General features: G+C 38.0%; 1 protein-coding gene across 50 annotated transcripts; it reads right to left on the minus strand.

The window, feature by feature from the left end:
* Nucleotides 1–629: 629 nt before the first annotated feature.
* LOC108888791 (uncharacterized) lies at nt 630–20,163 on the minus strand. Of its 50 annotated transcripts, XM_051075649.1 has the most exons (25): nt 20,113–20,163; nt 18,513–18,593; nt 16,984–17,038; nt 15,862–16,032; nt 15,387–15,617; nt 15,119–15,218; nt 14,792–15,030; nt 14,287–14,544; nt 13,611–13,868; nt 12,779–13,036; nt 11,947–12,204; nt 11,186–11,443; nt 10,525–10,782; nt 9,693–9,950; nt 9,032–9,289; nt 8,200–8,457; nt 7,368–7,625; nt 6,607–6,864; nt 5,946–6,203; nt 5,114–5,371; nt 4,453–4,710; nt 3,351–3,608; nt 2,888–3,145; nt 2,127–2,384; nt 636–1,233 (listed from the first exon to the last, which is right to left on the minus strand). In XM_051075649.1, exons 3-25 carry the CDS (start codon nt 17,015–17,017, stop codon nt 938–940), a joined length of 5,457 nt encoding a protein of 1,818 aa, XP_050931606.1. In that variant the 5' UTR covers nt 17,018–17,038; nt 18,513–18,593; nt 20,113–20,163; the 3' UTR covers nt 636–937. The 50 variants fall into 50 exon arrangements, with proteins under 50 accessions (XP_050931650.1, XP_050931649.1, XP_050931645.1 ...); XM_051075648.1 differs by lacking the exons at nt 18,513–18,593; nt 20,113–20,163 and adding an exon at nt 17,217–17,348; XM_051075662.1 differs by lacking the exons at nt 2,888–3,145; nt 18,513–18,593; nt 20,113–20,163 and adding an exon at nt 17,217–17,349 and having other exon boundaries at nt 633–1,233.
* Between the last annotated feature and the right edge of the window lie 845 nt (nt 20,164–21,008).

Genomic DNA, 21,008 nt, shown 5'->3' on the forward strand with positions numbered 1-21,008 from the left:
CAGCAGTTAGTCTCACCTCCATCAGCGCACTCTCCATGTCCGACTTTGACAACTGCATAAATGACTTTAATCTGATGTCCAATGCAACAACATGATCTGTTGATATCAATGCACAATATGTTACAGAAAATAAAACACATAATATAAATGATTGATGCATTCCATTAATATAGCCAACATCATTAAACATTATTTAAAATTCTGTATCTAAATCAGATTATATTGTTAGCTATTATGAGTAATATATCAATTATTAATTAAAAAAAGGCTTTACCATATTTATAGATAACACTTACACTTGTATCAAACAGACCAAAGAACTTTCTGTACACAATACTACTTTAATCTCTATGTATCATTATTATATATCTTATAACTCATGTTTGAAGTTTAACTATTTATAAAATAGTACAAGGGTATTTATTATTTGGTTTTGTATAAACACAAGGAATATTTTTGGTTTTAACAACAGTTAAAGTAGAAACACGTAACAGATAATGAAAAATAAATACAAGAAACACAAGATAAAAACAGTATAGCTGTAACATATCAATTATTATTAAGCTGATGTGAATAAATACAGTCAAAGCAAAGGCTCAGGAGTATTCATTATAATTGTAAGAAATACATATACTTACAAGGCCCTTTTTGTTGTAGTATGTAGAGTCAAAGTTATTTTTGGCAAGATGGAAAGACAAATATGTTCAGATGAATTAGTATTTTGTCAAAACTCTTGAAAATCTTATAAGTATTTTAAACCTTAGTTGCATAAAGCTGAAAATAAAATTCAATATGCTTCACGTTTTTACTTTACAGAACACAAAAAAGAAGGAAACTAATGACATCACATCACAACCCATCACCACTAGTTCTGTAATACACTGATCTTTCAAATGTGTCTTTCATCTAATACAGTAACAGAACTGAAGTGTTGTAGTCACATTAATAACACACTGAAAAAGTTCAATATCTCACCAGTGACTGCAGTAAAGCTTACTCCACTGCTTCTGACGTCCTCAAACACAGAGAAGAGAGTGAATGTGTATTTGGTTCCAGCAGTGAGAGATGAGACTGTGTGAGTTACTGGTCCATCTCCATCTGGTGCAGTGATGTTTATCTCTGTTCCATCAAACTGGAGAATATAGCTGACATTGTTGTTGACTTTATTCCACTGCAGAGTGATACTGGTCTCATCTTGTCCTGTTGACCTGAAGTTTCCTGCATTTGAAGGAGCTGAGACAGAAAAAGTTCAGTTGATTATTTTATCACTCACTTGCTCCTACGATTGTCAAAATGATCCATTTTCAATCCCTACATGAAACCTAATGCTTACAAAAAAATAAAAAGCTGTATGTAAATATGAGTGTAAAACTTCATACTGTACATTAATAGATCACAAAATATGGTACAGTGTGGTGCCACTGAGTACACAACACAACAGTGGACAAAATATAACAGCAAAACAAAAAACAAAGTGACAATAAAAATATCATAACATTTCAGAAAACATACAATATTATAGAAAACACATTAACAAAGGAGCTAACACAACAGTATTCAACAAAATACAAAAAACAGAAAATACACCACTACAAGTGATCCAGCTGAATAATGTCACATTGTCAATGGGAAAAACTAACAAGACGTTTTCTTCTGGAACCATGGGTGCCCACAATAGTTTCTCCCACTTCACCTCTCTATCAAGTTGAAAAGGACAGGCCCAGTAGCATCCCATGATACATCCATGGCCACTTACCCATGGCAGTGTCACAAGGACTGCACTGATCCTGATTATTTTGACCATTTTCTATCTGTCTCTGCTTTCTGCCATATTCACACTGTCTCAGCATCCTGCATCTCTGTGGATCTTTCTGGTCCCTGCTGTTCATGAGCTGACTGCCAGATACAGTCAGACTTTCCCTCAGACATCCACACCCACTCGCTCACCTACTGTCCATTCTCCAATCACCCCTGTGGTACTTAAAACAGCCATTTCCATCCAATCCCTGCCACATTGTCATTGTTACTTTATACCATGGCTATCTAGTCTCTTGAAACTGATACTTATGATGGGTTTCTGAGGTAATATAGTACGAAGGGCATAATATTGAAATGAAACATCTCACCAGTGACTGCAGTAAAGCTTACTCCACTGCTTCTGATGTCCTCAAACACAGAGAAGAGAGTGAATGTGTATTTGGTTCCAGCAGTGAGAGATGAGACTGTGTGAGTTACTGGTCCATCTCCATCTGGTGCAGTGATGTTTATCTCTGTTCCATCAAACTGGAGAGTAAAGCTGACATTGTTGTTGACTTTATTCCACTGCAGAGTGATACTGGTCTCATCTTGTCCTGTTGACCTGAAGCCTCCTGTGTTTGAAGGAGCTGAGACAGAAAAAGAGACATAAACAATATTTTTAAGAGAGGATGGTCTCCAGAACAGTCTTGATTACTGTCAACAGAGCAGTAGATTTAAAAATCCAGTAGCATTCATCTTTTGCTCTCTCCTTATGATTACTTTTAACAGTATTAAGTACAATTCATTGTCCAGTAAATGCTCCCAGGGGATTATCCTAAAAAGTAACCCCATCTTTCAGCCACATGTAGTTCAATTTAAGCTAATGCTGCTGCTAATTGCATGTTTCTGCTACATGCATTTACAGCAGCTAACAGCAACAGTAACTTCTAACTGGTATTGACTGGCTAGCTGCTACACATTGTTGCAAATGAATGCACAAACCATTAGATAGCTGCAGAATTATCTCTATGACACACACATTTTAACACGTTTTATCATTTCATGCGTTGTCTTATGTATACTGCTAATACAAAACAAGAGTCTTATGTTTGGTTCACAACACATTGATAAATAAAAAAAACTATCTCACCAGTGACTGCAGTAACGCTTACTCCACTGCTTCTGACGTCCTCAAACACAGAGAAGAGAGTGAATGTGTATTTGGTTCCAGCAGTGAGAGATGAGACTGTGTGAGTTACTGGTCCATCTCCATCTGGTGCAGTGATGTTTATCTCTGTACCATCAAACTGGAGAGTAAAGCTGACATTGTTGTTGACTTTATTCCACTGCAGAGTGATACTGGTCTCATCTTGTCCTGTTGACCTGAAGCCTCCTGTGTTTGAAGGAGCTGAGACAGAAAAAGAGACATAAACAATATTTTCAAGAGAGGATGGTCTCAGCAGGTACTTAAAACAGCCATTTCCATCCAATCCCTGCCACATTGTCATTGTTACTTTATACCATGGCTATCTAGTCTCTTGAAACTGATACTTATGATGGGTTTCTGAGGTGATATAGTACGAAGGGCATAATATTGAAATGAAACATCTCACCAGTGACTGCAGTAAAGCTTACTCCACTGCTTCTGATGTCCTCAAGCACAGAGAAGAGAGTGAATGTGTATTTGGTTCCAGCAGTGAGAGATGAGACTGTGTGAGTTACTGGTCCATCTCCATCTGGTGCAGTGATGTTTATCTCTGTACCATCGAACTGGAGAATATAGCTGACATTGTTGTTGACTTTATTCCACTGCAGAGTGATACTGGTCTCATCTTGTCCTGTTGACCTGAAGTTTCCTGCATTTGAAGGAGCTGAGACAGAAAAAGTTCAGTTGATTATTTTATCACTCACTTGCTCCCACGATTGTCAAAATGATCCATTTTCAATCCCTACATGAAACCTAATGCTTACAAAAAAATAAAAAGCTGTATGTAAATATGAGTGTAAAACTTCATACTGTACATTAATAGATCACAAAATATGGTACAGTGTGGTGCCACTGAGTACACAACACAACAGTGGACAAAATATAACAGCAAAACAAAAAACAAAGTGACAATAAAAAAATGTGTTTGAAGGAGCTGAGACAGAAAAAGAGGAGTAAAGTAAGTTCATCAGTGCTTTACAAAGTATATTTTGGTTGTTCATGTTGGTCTGTTTTGCATTTTGAATTATAACATCAAGTTTCAGGTAAAACCATGATGCCATTTGGACTACACAGATCAGGTGCTAATTGACAGATCTTGCTGAGTACCACTAACACATATACTCACAACAGAGCTAACTTTTTAAATGCCCTCACCACACGTCTATTGCTCCTGTTCGTGTAATATCATTGCTGGTAAGGAATATTCGTTGTAAAGTAACTGTCTATATTGCAATCTGAAAATGGTTTACCCTTGCTCTCATCCACATTTAGTTTATTTTCAGTCACAGTTGGTGTTATCTTCTTTTCCTGCTGCTATCTGGTCAGTGGCTGCCACCACACTAGAAGCCAATTTTAAAATCATTGCAGGCAGGAATCTATTTCTGGGATACACCAGGAATTCATCATGTGTTTCCCTATCAAATAAGTTCACATATGTATCTAGCGGACACAAAACAAACAGTGTTGGAGTTATATTAACGAACCACAGAAAAAGTTCAATATCTCACCAGTGACTGCAGTAACGCTTACTCCACTGCTTCTGACGTCCTCAAACACAGAGAAGAGAGTGAATGTGTATTTGGTTCCAGCAGTGAGAGATGAGACTGTGTGAGTTACTGGTCCATCTCCATCTGGTGCAGTGATGTTTATCTCTGTTCCATCAAACTGGAGAGTAAAGCTGACATTGTTGTTGACTTTATTCCACTGCAGAGTGATACTGGTCTCATCTTGTCCTGTTGATCTGAAGCCTCCTGTGTTTGAAGGAGCTGAGACAGAAAAAGAGGAGTCAAGTTCATCAACACAGTAAAAGCTGTTTAAATGCCTGCTCCATATACTTAATGCTCCTGTTGATTTCATATTTATGTTATTAACTACTATTACTTGCTAAGTACTTGTCACCAATGCAATCTGAAAATGATAGACTCTTCCATTTCTCCACATTGTGCTCAGTTTAAGTCACTGCTGCTGCAAATTGCTGCTGACGTGTTTGTGGCTTTGACCACACTGGATATTACTTTCTAAATAAACATGTCATCATGATGTGCAGGTATATCTGTGAAGTGCAAGGCATTCAAGTATATTCTCATTTGCTTGGACATTTTGAAACTAAAACCAGAAGAAAAATATTGTTCCTGGTTCAATACACATTAATGACGTTAATTAACTTACCAGTGACTGCAGTAACACTTACTCCACTGCTTCTGACGTCCTCAAACACAGAGAAGAGAGTGAATGTGTATTTGGTTCCAGCAGTGAGAGATGAGATTGTGTGAGTTACTGGTCCATCTCCATCTGGTGCAGTGATGTTTATCTCTGTTCCATCAAACTGGAGAGTAAAGCTGACATTGTTGTTGACTTTATTCCACTGCAGAGTGATACTGGTCTCATCTTGTCCTGTTGACCTGAAGCCTCCTGTGTTTGAAGGAGCTGAGACAGAAAAAGAGGAGTAAAGTAAGTTCATCAGTGCTTTACAAAGTATATTTTGGTTGTTCATGTTGGTCTGTTTTGCATTTTGAAGTATAATATCAAGTTTCAAGTAAAACCATGATGCCATTTGGACTACACAGATCAGGTGCTAATTGACAGATCTTGCTGAGTACCACTAACACATATACTCACAACAGAGCTAACTTTTTAAATGCCCTCACCACACGTCTATTGCTCCTGTTCGTGTAATATCATTGCTGGTAAGGAATATTCGTTATAAAGTAACTGTCTATATTGCAATCTGAAAATGATTTACCCTTGCTCTCATCCACATTTAGTTTATTTTCAGTCACAGTTGGTGTTATCTTCTTTTCCTGCTGCTATCTGGTCAGTGGCTGCCACCACACTAGAAGCCAATTTTAAAATCATTGCAGGCAGGAATCTATTTCTGGGATACACCAGGAATTCATCATGTGTTTCCCTATCAAATAAGTTCACATATGTATCTAGCAGACACAAAACAAACAGTGCTGGAGTTATATTAACGAACCACAGAAAAAGTTCAATATCTCACCAGTGACTGCAGTAACGCTTACTCCACTGCTTCTGACGTCCTCAAACACAGAGAAGAGAGTGAATGTGTATTTGGTTCCAGCAGTGAGAGATGAGACTGTGTGAGTTACTGGTCCATCTCCATCTGGTGCAGTGATGTTTATCTCTGTTCCATCAAACTGGAGAGTAAAGCTGACATTGTTGTTGACTTTATTCCACTGCAGAGTGATACTGGTCTCATCTTGTCCTGTTGATCTGAAGCCTCCTGTGTTTGAAGGAGCTGAGACAGAAAAAGAGGAGTCAAATTCATCAACACAGTAAAAGCTGTTTAAATGCCTGCTCCATATACTTAATGCTCCTGTTGATTTCATATTGATGTTATTAACTACTATTACTTGCTAAGTACTTGTCACCAATGCAATCTGAAAATGATAGACTCTTCCATTTCTCCACATTGTGCTCAGTTTAAGTCACTGCTGCTGCAAATTGCTGCTGACATGTTTGTGGCTTTGACCACACTGGATATTACTTTCTAAATAAACATGTCATCATGATGTGCAGGTATATCTGTGAAGTGCAAGGCATTCAAGTATATTCTCATTTGCTTGGACATTTTGAAACTAAAACCAGAAGAAAAATATTGTTCCTGGTTCAATACACATTAATGACGTTAATTAACTTACCAGTGACTGCAGTAACACTTACTCCACTGCTTCTGACGTCCTCAAACACAGAGAAGAGAGTGAATGTGTATTTGGTTCCAGCAGTGAGAGATGAGACTGTGTGAGTTACTGGTCCATCTCCATCTGGTGCAGTGATGTTTATCTCTGTTCCATCAAACTGGAGAGTAAAGCTGACATTGTTGTTGACTTTATTCCACTGCAGAGTGATACTGGTCTCATCTTGTCCTGTTGACCTGAAGCCTCCTGTGTTTGAAGGAGCTGAGACAGAAAAAGAGACGTAAACAATATTTTTAAGAGAGGATGGTCTCCAGAACAGTCTTGATTCCTGTCAACAGAGCAGTAGATTTAAAAATCCAGTAGCATTCATCTTTTGCTCTCTCCTTATGATTACTTTTACCAGTATTAAGTACAATTCATTGTCCAGTAAATGCTCCCAGGGGATTATCCTAAAAAGTAACCCCATCTTTCAGCCACATGTAGTTCAATTTAAGCTAATGCTGCTGCTAACTGCATGTTTCTGCTACATGCATTTACAGCAGCTAACAGCAACAGTTACTTCTAACTGGTATTGACTGGCTAGCTGCTACACATTGTTGCAAATGAATGCACAAACCATTAGATAGCTGCAGAATTATCTCTATGACACACACATTTTAACACGTTTTATTATTTCATGCGTTGTCTTATGTATACTGCTAATACAAAACAAGAGTCTTATGTTTGGTTCACAACACATTGATAAATAAAAAAAACTATCTCACCAGTGACTGCAGTAACGCTTACTCCACTGCTTCTGACGTCCTCAAACACAGAGAAGAGAGTGAATGTGTATTTGGTTCCAGCAGTGAGAGATGAGACTGTGTGAGTTACTGGTCCATCTCCATCTGGTGCAGTGATGTTTATCTCTGTTCCATCAAACTGGAGAGTAAAGCTGACATTGTTGTTGACTTTATTCCACTGCAGAGTGATACTGGTCTCATCTTGTCCTGTTGACCTGAAGCCTCCTGTGTTTGAAGGAGCTGAGACAGAAAAAGAGGAGTAAAGTAAGTTCATCAGTGCTTTACAAAGTATATTTTGGTTGTTCATGTTGGTCTGTTTTGCATTTTGAAGTATAATATCAAGTTTCAGGTAAAACCATGATGCCATTTGGACTACACAGATCAGGTGCTAATTGACAGATCTTGCTGAGTACCACTAACACATATACTCACAACAGAGCTAACTTTTTAAATGCCCTCACCACACGTCTATTGCTCCTGTTCGTGTAATATCATTGCTGGTAAGGAATATTCGTTGTAAAGTAACTGTCTATATTGCAATCTGAAAATGATTTACCCTTGCTCTCATCCACATTTAGTTTATTTTCAGTCACAGTTGGTGTTATCTTCTTTTCCTGCTGCTATCTGGTCAGTGGCTGCCACCACACTAGAAGCCAATTTTAAAATCATTGCAGGCAGGAATCTATTTCTGGGATACACCAGGAATTCATCATGTGTTTCCCTATCAAATAAGTTCACATATGTATCTAGCGGACACAAAACAAACAGCGTTGGAGTTATATTAACGAACCACAGAAAATGTTCAATATCTCACCAGTGACTGCAGTAACGCTTACTCCACTGCTTCTGACGTCCTCAAACACAGAGAAGAGAGTGAATGTGTATTTGGTTCCAGCAGTGAGAGATGAGACTGTGTGAGTTACTGGTCCATCTCCATCTGGTGCAGTGATGTTTATCTCTGTTCCATCAAACTGGAGAGTAAAGCTGACATTGTTGTTGACTTTATTCCACTGCAGAGTGATACTGGTCTCATCTTGTCCTGTTGACCTGAAGCCTCCTGTGTTTGAAGGAGCTGAGACAGAAAAAGAGGAGTAAAGTAAGTTCATCAGTGCTTTACAAAGTATATTTTGGTTGTTCATGTTGGTCTGTTTTGCATTTTGAATTATAACATCAAGTTTCAGGTAAAACCATGATGCCATTTGGACTACACAGATCAGGTGCTAATTGACAGATCTTGCTGAGTACCACTAACACATATACTCACAACAGAGCTAACTTTTTAAATGCCCTCACCACACGTCTATTGCTCCTGTTCGTGTAATATCATTGCTGGTAAGGAATATTCGTTGTAAAGTAACTGTCTATATTGCAATCTGAAAATGGTTTACCCTTGCTCTCATCCACATTTAGTTTATTTTCAGTCACAGTTGGTGTTATCTTCTTTTCCTGCTGCTATCTGGTCAGTGGCTGCCACCACACTAGAAGCCAATTTTAAAATCATTGCAGGCAGGAATCTATTTCTGGGATACACCAGGAATTCATCATGTGTTTCCCTATCAAATAAGTTCACATATGTATCTAGCGGACACAAAACAAACAGTGTTGGAGTTATATTAACGAACCACAGAAAAAGTTCAATATCTCACCAGTGACTGCAGTAACGCTTACTCCACTGCTTCTGACGTCCTCAAACACAGAGAAGAGAGTGAATGTGTATTTGGTTCCAGCAGTGAGAGATGAGACTGTGTGAGTTACTGGTCCATCTCCATCTGGTGCAGTGATGTTTATCTCTGTTCCATCAAACTGGAGAGTAAAGCTGACATTGTTGTTGACTTTATTCCACTGCAGAGTGATACTGGTCTCATCTTGTCCTGTTGATCTGAAGCCTCCTGTGTTTGAAGGAGCTGAGACAGAAAAAGAGGAGTCAAGTTCATCAACACAGTAAAAGCTGTTTAAATGCCTGCTCCATATACTTAATGCTCCTGTTGATTTCATATTTATGTTATTAACTACTATTACTTGCTAAGTACTTGTCACCAATGCAATCTGAAAATGATAGACTCTTCCATTTCTCCACATTGTGCTCAGTTTAAGTCACTGCTGCTGCAAATTGCTGCTGACGTGTTTGTGGCTTTGACCACACTGGATATTACTTTCTAAATAAACATGTCATCATGATGTGCAGGTATATCTGTGAAGTGCAAGGCATTCAAGTATATTCTCATTTGCTTGGACATTTTGAAACTAAAACCAGAAGAAAAATATTGTTCCTGGTTCAATACACATTAATGACGTTAATTAACTTACCAGTGACTGCAGTAACACTTACTCCACTGCTTCTGACGTCCTCAAACACAGAGAAGAGAGTGAATGTGTATTTGGTTCCAGCAGTGAGAGATGAGATTGTGTGAGTTACTGGTCCATCTCCATCTGGTGCAGTGATGTTTATCTCTGTTCCATCAAACTGGAGAGTAAAGCTGACATTGTTGTTGACTTTATTCCACTGCAGAGTGATACTGGTCTCATCTTGTCCTGTTGACCTGAAGCCTCCTGTGTTTGAAGGAGCTGAGACAGAAAAAGAGGAGTAAAGTAAGTTCATCAGTGCTTTACAAAGTATATTTTGGTTGTTCATGTTGGTCTGTTTTGCATTTTGAAGTATAATATCAAGTTTCAAGTAAAACCATGATGCCATTTGGACTACACAGATCAGGTGCTAATTGACAGATCTTGCTGAGTACCACTAACACATATACTCACAACAGAGCTAACTTTTTAAATGCCCTCACCACACGTCTATTGCTCCTGTTCGTGTAATATCATTGCTGGTAAGGAATATTCGTTATAAAGTAACTGTCTATATTGCAATCTGAAAATGATTTACCCTTGCTCTCATCCACATTTAGTTTATTTTCAGTCACAGTTGGTGTTATCTTCTTTTCCTGCTGCTATCTGGTCAGTGGCTGCCACCACACTAGAAGCCAATTTTAAAATCATTGCAGGCAGGAATCTATTTCTGGGATACACCAGGAATTCATCATGTGTTTCCCTATCAAATAAGTTCACATATGTATCTAGCAGACACAAAACAAACAGTGCTGGAGTTATATTAACGAACCACAGAAAAAGTTCAATATCTCACCAGTGACTGCAGTAACGCTTACTCCACTGCTTCTGACGTCCTCAAACACAGAGAAGAGAGTGAATGTGTATTTGGTTCCAGCAGTGAGAGATGAGACTGTGTGAGTTACTGGTCCATCTCCATCTGGTGCAGTGATGTTTATCTCTGTTCCATCAAACTGGAGAGTAAAGCTGACATTGTTGTTGACTTTATTCCACTGCAGAGTGATACTGGTCTCATCTTGTCCTGTTGATCTGAAGCCTCCTGTGTTTGAAGGAGCTGAGACAGAAAAAGAGGAGTCAAATTCATCAACACAGTAAAAGCTGTTTAAATGCCTGCTCCATATACTTAATGCTCCTGTTGATTTCATATTGATGTTATTAACTACTATTACTTGCTAAGTACTTGTCACCAATGCAATCTGAAAATGATAGACTCTTCCATTTCTCCACATTGTGCTCAGTTTAAGTCACTGCTGCTGCAAATTGCTGCTGACATGTTTGTGGCTTTGACCACACTGGATATTACTTTCTAAATAAACATGTCATCATGATGTGCAGGTATATCTGTGAAGTGCAAGGCATTCAAGTATATTCTCATTTGCTTGGACATTTTGAAACTAAAACCAGAAGAAAAATATTGTTCCTGGTTCAATACACATTAATGACGTTAATTAACTTACCAGTGACTGCAGTAACACTTACTCCACTGCTTCTGACGTCCTCAAACACAGAGAAGAGAGTGAATGTGTATTTGGTTCCAGCAGTGAGAGATGAGACTGTGTGAGTTACTGGTCCATCTCCATCTGGTGCAGTGATGTTTATCTCTGTTCCATCAAACTGGAGAGTAAAGCTGACATTGTTGTTGACTTTATTCCACTGCAGAGTGATACTGGTCTCATCTTGTCCTGTTGACCTGAAGCCTCCTGTGTTTGAAGGAGCTGAGACAGAAAAAGAGACGTAAACAATATTTTTAAGAGAGGATGGTCTCCAGAACAGTCTTGATTCCTGTCAACAGAGCAGTAGATTTAAAAATCCAGTAGCATTCATCTTTTGCTCTCTCCTTATGATTACTTTTACCAGTATTAAGTACAATTCATTGTCCAGTAAATGCTCCCAGGGGATTATCCTAAAAAGTAACCCCATCTTTCAGCCACATGTAGTTCAATTTAAGCTAATGCTGCTGCTAACTGCATGTTTCTGCTACATGCATTTACAGCAGCTAACAGCAACAGTTACTTCTAACTGGTATTGACTGGCTAGCTGCTACACATTGTTGCAAATGAATGCACAAACCATTAGATAGCTGCAGAATTATCTCTATGACACACACATTTTAACACGTTTTATTATTTCATGCGTTGTCTTATGTATACTGCTAATACAAAACAAGAGTCTTATGTTTGGTTCACAACACATTGATAAATAAAAAAAACTATCTCACCAGTGACTGCAGTAACGCTTACTCCACTGCTTCTGACGTCCTCAAACACAGAGAAGAGAGTGAATGTGTATTTGGTTCCAGCAGTGAGAGATGAGACTGTGTGAGTTACTGGTCCATCTCCATCTGGTGCAGTGATGTTTATCTCTGTTCCATCAAACTGGAGAGTAAAGCTGACATTGTTGTTGACTTTATTCCACTGCAGAGTGATACTGGTCTCATCTTGTCCTGTTGACCTGAAGCCTCCTGTGTTTGAAGGAGCTGAGACAGAAAAAGAGGAGTAAAGTAAGTTCATCAGTGCTTTACAAAGTATATTTTGGTTGTTCATGTTGGTCTGTTTTGCATTTTGAAGTATAATATCAAGTTTCAGGTAAAACCATGATGCCATTTGGACTACACAGATCAGGTGCTAATTGACAGATCTTGCTGAGTACCACTAACACATATACTCACAACAGAGCTAACTTTTTAAATGCCCTCACCACACGTCTATTGCTCCTGTTCGTGTAATATCATTGCTGGTAAGGAATATTCGTTGTAAAGTAACTGTCTATATTGCAATCTGAAAATGATTTACCCTTGCTCTCATCCACATTTAGTTTATTTTCAGTCACAGTTGGTGTTATCTTCTTTTCCTGCTGCTATCTGGTCAGTGGCTGCCACCACACTAGAAGCCAATTTTAAAATCATTGCAGGCAGGAATCTATTTCTGGGATACACCAGGAATTCATCATGTGTTTCCCTATCAAATAAGTTCACATATGTATCTAGCGGACACAAAACAAACAGTGTTGGAGTTATATTAACGAACCACAGAAAATGTTCAATATCTCACCAGTGACTGCAGTAACGCTTACTCCACTGCTTCTGACGTCCTCAAACACAGAGAAGAGAGTGAATGTGTATTTGGTTCCAGCAGTGAGAGATGAGACTGTGTGAGTTACTGGTCCATCTCCATCTGGTGCAGTGATGTTTATCTCTGTTCCATCAAACTGGAGAGTAAAGCTGACATTGTTGTTGACTTTATTCCACTGCAGAGTGATACTGGTCTCATCTTGTCCTGTTGACCTGAAGCCTCCTGTGTTTGAAGGAGCTGAGACAGAAAAAGAGGAGTAAAGTAAGTTCATCAGTGCTTTACAAAGTATATTTTGGTTGTTCATGTTGGTCTGTTTTGCATTTTGAATTATAACATCAAGTTTCAGGTAAAACCATGATGCCATTTGGACTACACAGATCAGGTGCTAATTGACAGATCTTGCTGAGTACCACTAACACATATACTCACAACAGAGCTAACTTTTTAAATGCCCTCACCACACGTCTATTGCTCCTGTTCGTGTAATATCATTGCTGGTAAGGAATATTCGTTGTAAAGTAACTGTCTATATTGCAATCTGAAAATGATTTACCCTTGCTCTCATCCACATTTAGTTTATTTTCAGTCACAGTTGGTGTTATCTTCTTTTCCTGCTGCTATCTGGTCAGTGGCTGCCACCACACTAGAAGCCAATTTTAAAATCATTGCAGGCAGGAATCTATTTCTGGGATACACCAGGAATTCATCATGTGTTTCCCTATCAAATAAGTTCACATATGTATCTAGCGGACACAAAACAAACAGTGTTGGAGTTATATTAACGAACCACAGAAAAAGTTCAATATCTCACCAGTGACTGCAGTAACGCTTACTCCACTGCTTCTGACGTCCTCAAACACAGAGAAGAGAGTGAATGTGTATTTGGTTGCAGCAGTGAGAGATGAGACTGTGTGAGTTACTGGTCCATCTCCATCTGGTGCAGTGATGTTTATCTCTGTACCATCAAACTGGAGAGTAAAGCTGACATTGTTGTTGACTTTATTCCACTGCAGAGTGATACTGGTCTCATCTTGTCCTGTTGACCTGAAGCCTCCTGCATTTGAAGGAACTTGTAAAGAAAAAGAATGTGTGATTTAATCAAGAAAGTACTGTGTGGAAAAATATCAGCATTTCTTTGGCTTTTTAAGTTGCTCCATCCAAACTATATGTGAACATTATCTTATGTGCTTACCAAGAACCTGAACATATATTCACACAACAGTATATTGTCTATTTAAACATTCTGCATACATGTGCTCCTTATTCTAGTCATTGCCTTGTAGCTGCCTCATGAGATGAAAACACATCAATTCATAGCATTCACATTCATTTAGTTCAAATTATTGTTAATGCTGTGTATAACTAATGTCTGTCATCCCTTATTACTTCCAGCAGCTCCTTTTTACTGACCAGTGGCTGCCACCACATTGCAAGACAATGTATAATGACCTGTGAAGTTGTGTAACTGAAGAAATGAAACATCTCACCAGTGACTGCAGTAAAGCTTACTCCACTGCTTCTGACGTCCTCAAACACAGAGAAGAGAGTGAATGTGTATTTGGTTCCAGCAGTGAGAGATGAGACTGTGTGAGTTACTGGTCCATCTCCATCTGGTGCAGTGATGTTTATCTCTGTCCCATCAAACTGGAGAATATAGCTGACATTGTTGTTGACTTTATTCCACTGCAGAGTGATACTGGTCTCATCTTGTCCTGTTGATCTGAAGCCTTCTGCGTTGGGTGGAACTGAAACACAAGAATACTTACAACTTACTCTATGAGACAGAAATTATATAAAATTACAAAAAGTATTAGCTTAACATTTGGTAATTCATCAGGTGTTTGATGCGAAGCATATAATGGACTTTTGCAGGTTAGTTTAAGAATGAGTAATAATAACAATAACAATAATAATATACTTTACATCATAAACTGCCTTAATCCAACAATGTAGTTCTATGCAGTCTGTGAGAGTAGAAATCGGATGCATTACTTGTTCTGAAACAGATGAATGGCAAGCTGAGGGAGCAATCATCATCTGACCACTGTCCTGAGCCACTGAATGATGTGGTGAAACAGTTATCTGTCCCAGAGTCTGGCTGTCCAGCGGCCCAGTTTCGAAACAGAGAGGTGCTCCCATCAGACCACAGGTTATTCCGGTACAGACCAATCCACACAAATCTCCCATTTGATATGCTTGTGATGATGTCATTTTCTGTCTGATTTCTTATACTGAGAGACAAACATCAGTATATACACATCAAAATTGAGCATAAGCTGATCAAAATCATCTTAGAGTCTTCCTTAGTGCATACTGTACCTGGCTAGGTCAACATAATTCTCCCTGCAGAATCTCTGAGCTTGAGTCCAATTCACCTGATTGTCAATTATAACATAGACCAGTGTGCCATTTTCTATGCCTGGAAATATAAGGATGAAGAGGAATTACAATGTATACAGGAGAGTAAGTGAGAGGAAAATGCAGGAGGATCTAATGATTTGGATTCAGAGAACAAACTGTGGAATTGTAAAATATTTCTGCAAATTGTATGTGGGTAATCTATGTGGCCCTTTTTAAAAAACCTTACCAGCATAGCACACAAACTGAAGTTCCATGCTGCATTCAGTGTCTCCCCATGTGCCCAAACGGCCACCATATAATACCACACAGTACTGTTGTCCTAGTTGATTGTTGGGCTGAACAGGATTCAAATCCCAATTTCTAAACTCTGTTTCTCCTTCTCCATAGAAGCTGCTGTTATCCAGGGACCATCTCCAGCTGTTTACCAAATCATCATAGAGACCTATCCAAGCCTGGCCTGTTTAAAAAGATGTTCATTATGTAAAACAGCTTCAATGACGTATATAGTTAAAGCTAAATTTACTAAAAATGTAATAATTTTACTGAACAATACAGAAATTATTTTATAACTTTATCTATTCACAGTAAGCTATTTAAAAAAGTTGTGCAGTATATGTGCAGTATGTGGTTATACAAATACAGTATATGGTGTATGTACACGCAGTATATGTATGTATAGGATTCCAATACTGAGAACTTGCCTGTGTAGTTTGATGTAGTAGCATTAACGGCACTGACATCAGCTGTGTTTTCTATGGTGGCCAGGTCAGTATAGACCTGTCGGCAGAAGCTCTGAGCTTCAGTCCAGTTCAGTGGCGTGCTCACAAAGTGATACTGACGAGTTTGGGCAGAGGCAACACTGACCAATGCTCCTAAAACAAAACATATTCAGTTTTTTACTACCTGCTATTTTAAAAAGTATGTGAAATTTATGTTCTTTTACATAACACAATGATGAGGAACTAGCATCAGGTTGATTCAGCAACATTATCATGAGGTTTTAATGAGATTTTTCTATGCTGACACTGATCTGAAATGAGTAAACAGCAATTTACAAGGAATAGAAAAGTTTTTGTATACTGTTATACTCAGAGACATGTAATTAATTCATACCCAAGTTTCTCATTTATTCATTGTCAAATATGCAAATTCTGTTAAAAAATTCCTCTTCCACCATCTCTGCTATGTCACTGACTGGGTTGACTGGTATCATGTCTACTGTGCATGGAAACAATAAATACACCACTGAACCTGAACAGCCCTGCTGGATTTGATGTCTAATGTCTGAAAAATGTCTCTACCGCAGCTGCAGCTGGATCAAGTTTCAGTCTGTCTCAGTAAGTCAATGTTCACTGTTCATCACTGATGACACAAAAAAGAACGAGTTAAACTACAGGAGGAATTTGAGCAGAGAACATGAACTGTTAAGGCACTAAACTACAACTTAAAAATGGTTTTACCATCACAAACCTTTTTCACTAAAACAGGACATGCACACCCTCATCTCTTCCAATTGTACTGTTGCATCAATTCATTGACTTTCTTTGTTACTGTGCCAAAATCTTTATTTATGACTAAAATCTAGATGTGTCACAGTTTTCTGTACTTGGAATTCCTGCCCTAAAAACCTGGACAAGAATAAACAGTGTTTTATTAAATGATTGATGAAATAACATTAAAATAGCAATTTGTGTCACTTTATGCTAAATCGGTTTCATAAAATGTCCTCTTTGTCTCAGGTCCACCCAGTACAGAGATATTTATATTCAGCACTGAGTAGAAACTGCTTCAGTTGTTACTAAAGACAAACAAGAGGCACCAACCTGTGAGCAAAAAGATGATCAGCCCATAATCCATGTTATAAACCTCTGAAGAAAACTGCATTTTAAAAAATACAAAAAGTTAATCAATTTCTTCTTTTGGGTAAACTTCAATTTAATTTACTGTTTTAACTCATATTTCACACCATGTATGTATGAATATGTACTAGTATAAAAAATAAATACTCAATATGCTTACAGACCTACAAAAAACGGCAGTTACTAATTCTACTTACCATCATCTATTTAACCTCTCCCTGCTCAAAAATACAGGACGCCAAGTGTCCCTGTCTGTCACTGTGCTGCTTGTACTGCGGCTAAGTACTTGTTTGATGTTTATCAGTGCTCAGCTGCTGTGGGTGTTGAAAGTTCTTTGACATGGGTGTAGTTTAGTTCAGGGAAGAACAGACTCTTTCATGGCCATTACCTTGATGCAGGAATCAGGAAAAAAAGCCTAAACGAAATGAAAATCTATCGTCAAATGTACTGATGGAAAGGAATGCAGATTTTGTCATACCAAACCTGTTTTACTCTGTGTGTTTATTCTCCTTTGTCTCACGCTCCATATCATAGAGCAGCGTCTTTTGTCATTCACAATAAATGTTTTCTAATGAGTAAAAGTTACAATTTACATTAATCCTTATTAATGTCATTGGTTCACTTTTATGTACACTTGTACTGCATTTTTGAGTATTTCATGTGCTAGTGTTACTATGTTTTAGTGAAGAATATTGCTTCACTACATTTTAAATCACATGCATCACAAATTTGATACACAAATCACAATCATGTTGTTACATACGTGAATTATTTTAAATAAAGTCTGTCTAAGTCTCTTTTAACTTGTTACGCAATCAGTTTCACTAAAATTTCATTAAGGTAGCATTTACTTTAGTGCAATATCTTCACCTTTAAAGCCTCAGTTTAGAGCCATTTTCTGCTTAGCTAAACTCAAGTTGGTCTTCTCATATTGTAGAAATGATGATGATTTAGGTGAAGTAAAACCAAAATCATTCCAACAAAACATACATGTATTAGACTTAGTCTGTGGTTGGTAATGATAAAGTTACTGTTCTCCTTCTTAATGTTATGAGTGCTATGCTTTGAGGAAGCAGTTGCCCTCACATGCCATGGGATTTCCCCTGCTACAAAGGGACTCCCTCACAACAGAGTGTCAAACTGTACATAATTAGCTAAATTAATCCTCTATTTACTTAAAACTGTTTTGCATTTGGAAAGTGTCCTCTTTCTTACTTGAACGGATTTATTTTTATTTATTTTGGTATATTAACTGACCTTTTCAGTGACAGTCAGTCAGTACGTAAAATAAACTGTTATATAATGTCCTTATTTCCTTGTTATTTGTTGTCTGTCTGTCATAAGTTTGATCATTCTTTTTATATTTTGTGACAGGACTTCCCTGTTCTATTTAAGGACGCTGAGGGATCTGATCACCTGACTGAACAAAGTTCTATGAAAAAAACAGGCCACCCTAAATTTGAATTTGGTCTTGGTGTCTTTTCTGCACTCACCCTGTTGGTTTTGCTGACCTGGTTGCTGTGCCACTTCTCCTCAGAGAGCAACCTGTCCTGAGCCAGGACAGCCTACTCATGCTTCATGTAGGCCACATGTAGGACAAAATACATGGGTTAATGCTAATGATATGATGTATGTTAAAATGATCCTGCTATATAAGTTGTAGGCAAAGTCCAGTATAATACCACTGTCATCCAATGCACATATTCAAATACACTTTCAAACTCATTTCACGTTTTCCTGAAAACTTTGAAAACCTATTTTTGTCTGTTTAACCAGGTATCCATTATGAGAAGTGAACCTACCTACCTATTGGTTCACCTTCTGATGTGGCACTGATGTAATTAAGTTTAATTCCACCAAGGGGTGCTCACATTCAGGTTTACACAGTAGCCTATTTATAGTATTCACAATGATACCATGGGAAATGTACAAAGACATTATACAAATATCCCACAATTAATATATTTGTTAAGCTACAGACACAAATATTGTAAATCATTGCTATTGTGAGTATACAATGGAGTGCAAAAAAGTGTTGTATTATAATACAAAGGACAAAAAGTGGGACAGCATATAACAGCATGTTTTTTCAAGTATCCAGAGAAAAGATTAAGATCAAGTTAGCCACCCCACCTTCAAGCTCAAACTTTACTGAATGATTCAAATATGACAAACTAGGCTGCTATAACGAAATGGCCACTGAGTATGATTATTAAGGCTCTCTCTCTCTCTCTCTCTCTCTCACTCACTCACTCACTCACTCACACACACACACACACACACACACCTTCCTCATCTTGCTAGCAGAAATCCACTGCGCCTGTGCAGCAGGAGAGTGAAAGCGGAGGCAGATGCTGCCTTCAGGGCTACCGAAAAAAATCTGAAATATGAGTGAAAAAAAACACAGAAGCTGCAAATAGAAAAGATAAGTGAGGGAGTCTTCTTTTTTTTAACGTATCTGTCTGGAAAATGGTCAAAAGACGAGATTGCAAAGTAACCTTTTCTTTATGATACACGTTTGACACAGAATCAATTATGCATTTATTATATTAACGTGGCTACAATTTAAACACATTTATGCTTAGATTAACAACAGCCGTAATTTCACTTGAAACCTCATCTCAAATACTATTAGTTTTAAATACGTGATTGCTCTTAAAGCAAACCAGTGAAAACCAGCTGTGTCGACAGTTAACTTTACTCTGTGATGCAGTTGTCGTGTAGTGTCCCCCTCTGCTTTTGCTTTAGTCTCCACGGTTTTGCGTAACTTTCTAATGACTGATTTAGATATACTACTGTTTACCGTCTATGTGTAACCATTACAGGAAAATAGGAAAATTAGTTGTACAGATACACCAACAATACACTGACATTACCCTCACAGCACTAAAATAATGTTAAGCTGGCTGATGTTACAACGTCAAACTAGCTAATGGTTAGCTAATGAATAGGTGAGGACGATACAGAGCTAATATGCAAGTGAATACTGAACTGAACTGAAGTTTCATTCGTCAAGAGGCAAAAAATATATCCTAATAACTTCGAAAGCATGATAAAGTTGGTCTGTAGTCTATTTCAGAAGTGACTGTGTACCTTCACAAGTTGAGGCTGCATGTTTATCGACGTTCTTCTACCCCCTGCTGGTCAAACCAGGACTCTACATTAGACAAGACCCTTTCACTGCAGGAAGAGCGCAGGAGGCTCTGTTCCAATACGTGGCCTAGTACGCCAGGCTTAGAAGGTAGCAGGCACAATACAGGGCTGTGGAGGTGACTCACCTAGATGGAACGCAGCCGTAATTATCAACAATATGAGATGCACCTGTGCTTTTTCTGCCATATCAATATGTCAGCAGTGAAAATGGTCAATGCATTTTTTCCTACAGAATTTTTAGAGGCCCCTAGTACAAAGGAATATTAAGTATAACTGAAAGAAGACTTCTTTCAGTTATACTTAAAGAAGAGTTCTTAGCTAATTTCTTCAAACAAGTTTCTGTTCTTTTAATAACATTTTAATGTTTTATGCTGTTTTTGAAATGCCTATGTAAAGCTTTGAATTTAAAGTATTGTGTATGAAATGTGCCCTGTCAACATAATCATTATTATAGTAGTTTGCTTTGTGATTCAGTCGTGATTTCTGCTGTAGTCATACGGCTTGCTCATCTCGATTATTAAAAAAAACATTTTCATTGCATTTTTTGCAATGCAGCTTAACTGTGTTTAGATAGCATACTATTATTAATTAAACTATAACCTATTTAAGGATGAACCTAGAATTTTTTATTCGGTGTCACCACAACATAAAGTAGAAAAGGCTCTGTTATAATTTTGCCCAGCTACCGGAAACGGCCTCTTTTGCAGCACAGCTTTGATATTCTTATCATTTTTATTTGTTTGTTCATTATTCATGAGCCTTTAATTAATCACGTGATTGTGCCTGCAATCACAACTTTGGTGCTCACAAGTAGCAGCTTCCGCTGAGCACCTGAA

Source organism: Lates calcarifer, linkage group LG14 (genome assembly GCF_001640805.2).
Source record: "Lates calcarifer isolate ASB-BC8 linkage group LG14, TLL_Latcal_v3, whole genome shotgun sequence".
Taxonomy (NCBI): Eukaryota; Metazoa; Chordata; class Actinopteri; family Centropomidae; genus Lates; species Lates calcarifer.

Coding starts and splice junctions, on each gene's coding strand:
- LOC108888791 (XM_051075648.1), bottom strand. Junction 10,783..11,185: donor AAGTGTTACTGCAGTCACTG/GTAAGTTAATTA, acceptor TTTCTGTCTCAG/CTCCTTCAAACACAGGAGGC. Junction 1,234..2,126: donor AAGCTTTACTGCAGTCACTG/GTGAGATGTTTC, acceptor TTTCTGTCTCAG/CTCCTTCAAATGCAGGAAAC.